The sequence below is a fragment of the Cibotium barometz genome, chromosome 62, assembly GCF_041138505.1.
Source record: "Cibotium barometz isolate CiBa-2024 chromosome 62, ASM4113850v1, whole genome shotgun sequence".
NCBI classification, from domain to species: Eukaryota; Viridiplantae; Streptophyta; class Polypodiopsida; order Cyatheales; family Cibotiaceae; genus Cibotium; species Cibotium barometz.
In genome coordinates this window covers 5,471,926-5,473,480 of record NC_141107.1, presented here as the reverse complement: position 1 = coordinate 5,473,480, position 1,555 = coordinate 5,471,926, and the positions used below count along the sequence as shown (strand labels likewise).

General features: G+C 42.4%; 1 protein-coding gene across 1 annotated transcript; it reads right to left on the bottom strand.

The window, feature by feature from the left end:
* Nucleotides 1–216: 216 nt before the first annotated feature.
* LOC147604061 (uncharacterized) lies at nt 217–1,260 on the bottom strand. Its single transcript, XM_086795244.1, has 3 exons — nt 1,158–1,260; nt 605–1,018; nt 217–404 (listed from the first exon to the last, which is right to left on the bottom strand). The coding sequence occupies exons 1-3, from the start codon at nt 1,212–1,214 to the stop codon at nt 306–308; spliced, it is 570 nt and encodes a 189-aa protein (XP_086651370.1). The 5' UTR covers nt 1,215–1,260; the 3' UTR covers nt 217–305.
* Between the last annotated feature and the right edge of the window lie 295 nt (nt 1,261–1,555).

The following is a 1,555-nucleotide window of genomic DNA, read 5'->3' as shown; positions in this document are numbered from 1 at the left end:
GTGCATATAGTACACCTTGAAGTCAAACCAGAGACATGTCACAATACAAGCAACAATGAAATGAAATCATTGTAATTGAGTAGCCTCAAGTGTATTTCTCATTACACGAGTAATACTCACAAAAGCTTATTACTAATAATCAATACTAGAGATTTTCTTTATTGATGATATTGATAAGAGGTGCTAGGTGATCTCAAGGGCGAGTGTATGACTTGGCATCTCTGGTGATGATGAAGGCCACAATCTCTATGCTCATTAGAGTGTACTTCGTGATCTTGAATCTCCAGAGATCAAGGCCACAATCTTTACCACGAAGGGTGCAAGCACATGCCATAAGGTTTTATAAAACACGTGTGAAGCATGGCTTCCAACACTGGACTTGGAAGGTGACAAGTACTCGGCACCTGGACGTGGAAAAATTGATCAAAACCAATAGTAAGTAAGCAGATGGAACATAAAGAGAATTTGATCAATATTCAAGATGATAAAAACTTTAGAATTGAAGAGAGATTATTAGGGATTATTAGAGTAAAGAGAAACAATTAGGGGGGTTATTAGGGATTATTAGAGTAAAGAGAAACATTAATTAAGGCAAAATGGTGACCTTGGCGTGGATGCAGTGGTAGCTCGTTTGCATCGATGACGATAATAGGGCCTGCACGATATCAAAACCTTGTCTCTGCAGAAGCGCTAGCATGTTCGGCCATGCACCTTTCACCGATTCTGGGCAGTTTACTGTTATCACGACGGAATCTTCTGTCCCACTGAATCGGACTGCAATATTGCTGATCGAATTAGACTGCAGTTTGTTTAGCTCAGTTAATCCCGTGGTAGGGGTGGTTTTAACTGTCTTCATTAACGTGCTCTCCATCTGCTTAAGCGCCCAGATTCCTTCGATTTTAGACCCACTAGCTGCCGTCAATATCTCCGTCTTCCTCTGTCGGAGGTTCTCGAGTTGTGAGCGAAGGGACTCAATGTACGCCATGAATTCTTCCAACAGCATGCACCTGCTCACAATCTATCCGAAGGAAACGTAATCAGTACTGATTAATGAAGACTAACCTAATGACGGTTTACTTAAATGGATGGGGCGTCGTCATTTAACCTAATTACACCTTAAGCGTCGTTTCATTAAAGGAAGGTGGTGGATTAAATACCGGGCGCGACGTAGGGTTAGGAAGCAAGGACTGCATGGCTGCATAGAGGTCGGCCATGGACTTGCGTCTCCTGCGTTCGTGACACTGTTGAAGGTTGGCGACCTCCACGATATCAAGGTTGGAGATATTCTTCATGATTTCCATCACATCTAATTACTCCTTTTGTGCATATGCTGTGTAAAATGCAATCTTTTGGACAACGTGAATTGCATGTCTGTAATTATTAGCTTCTCTGAGATCTCCCCTCCCTGATCCTAATCACTGTAGTCTGCCCCCCTTTATTAATTATCCACCGTTTCCTTGGAAAACCCATCACCACATGCTCCCATGTTACCCCCCTATTTCACCTTTATTCCCTTCTTTTGCAACCACTTCTCGGTTCTCAATTCATTGGATTC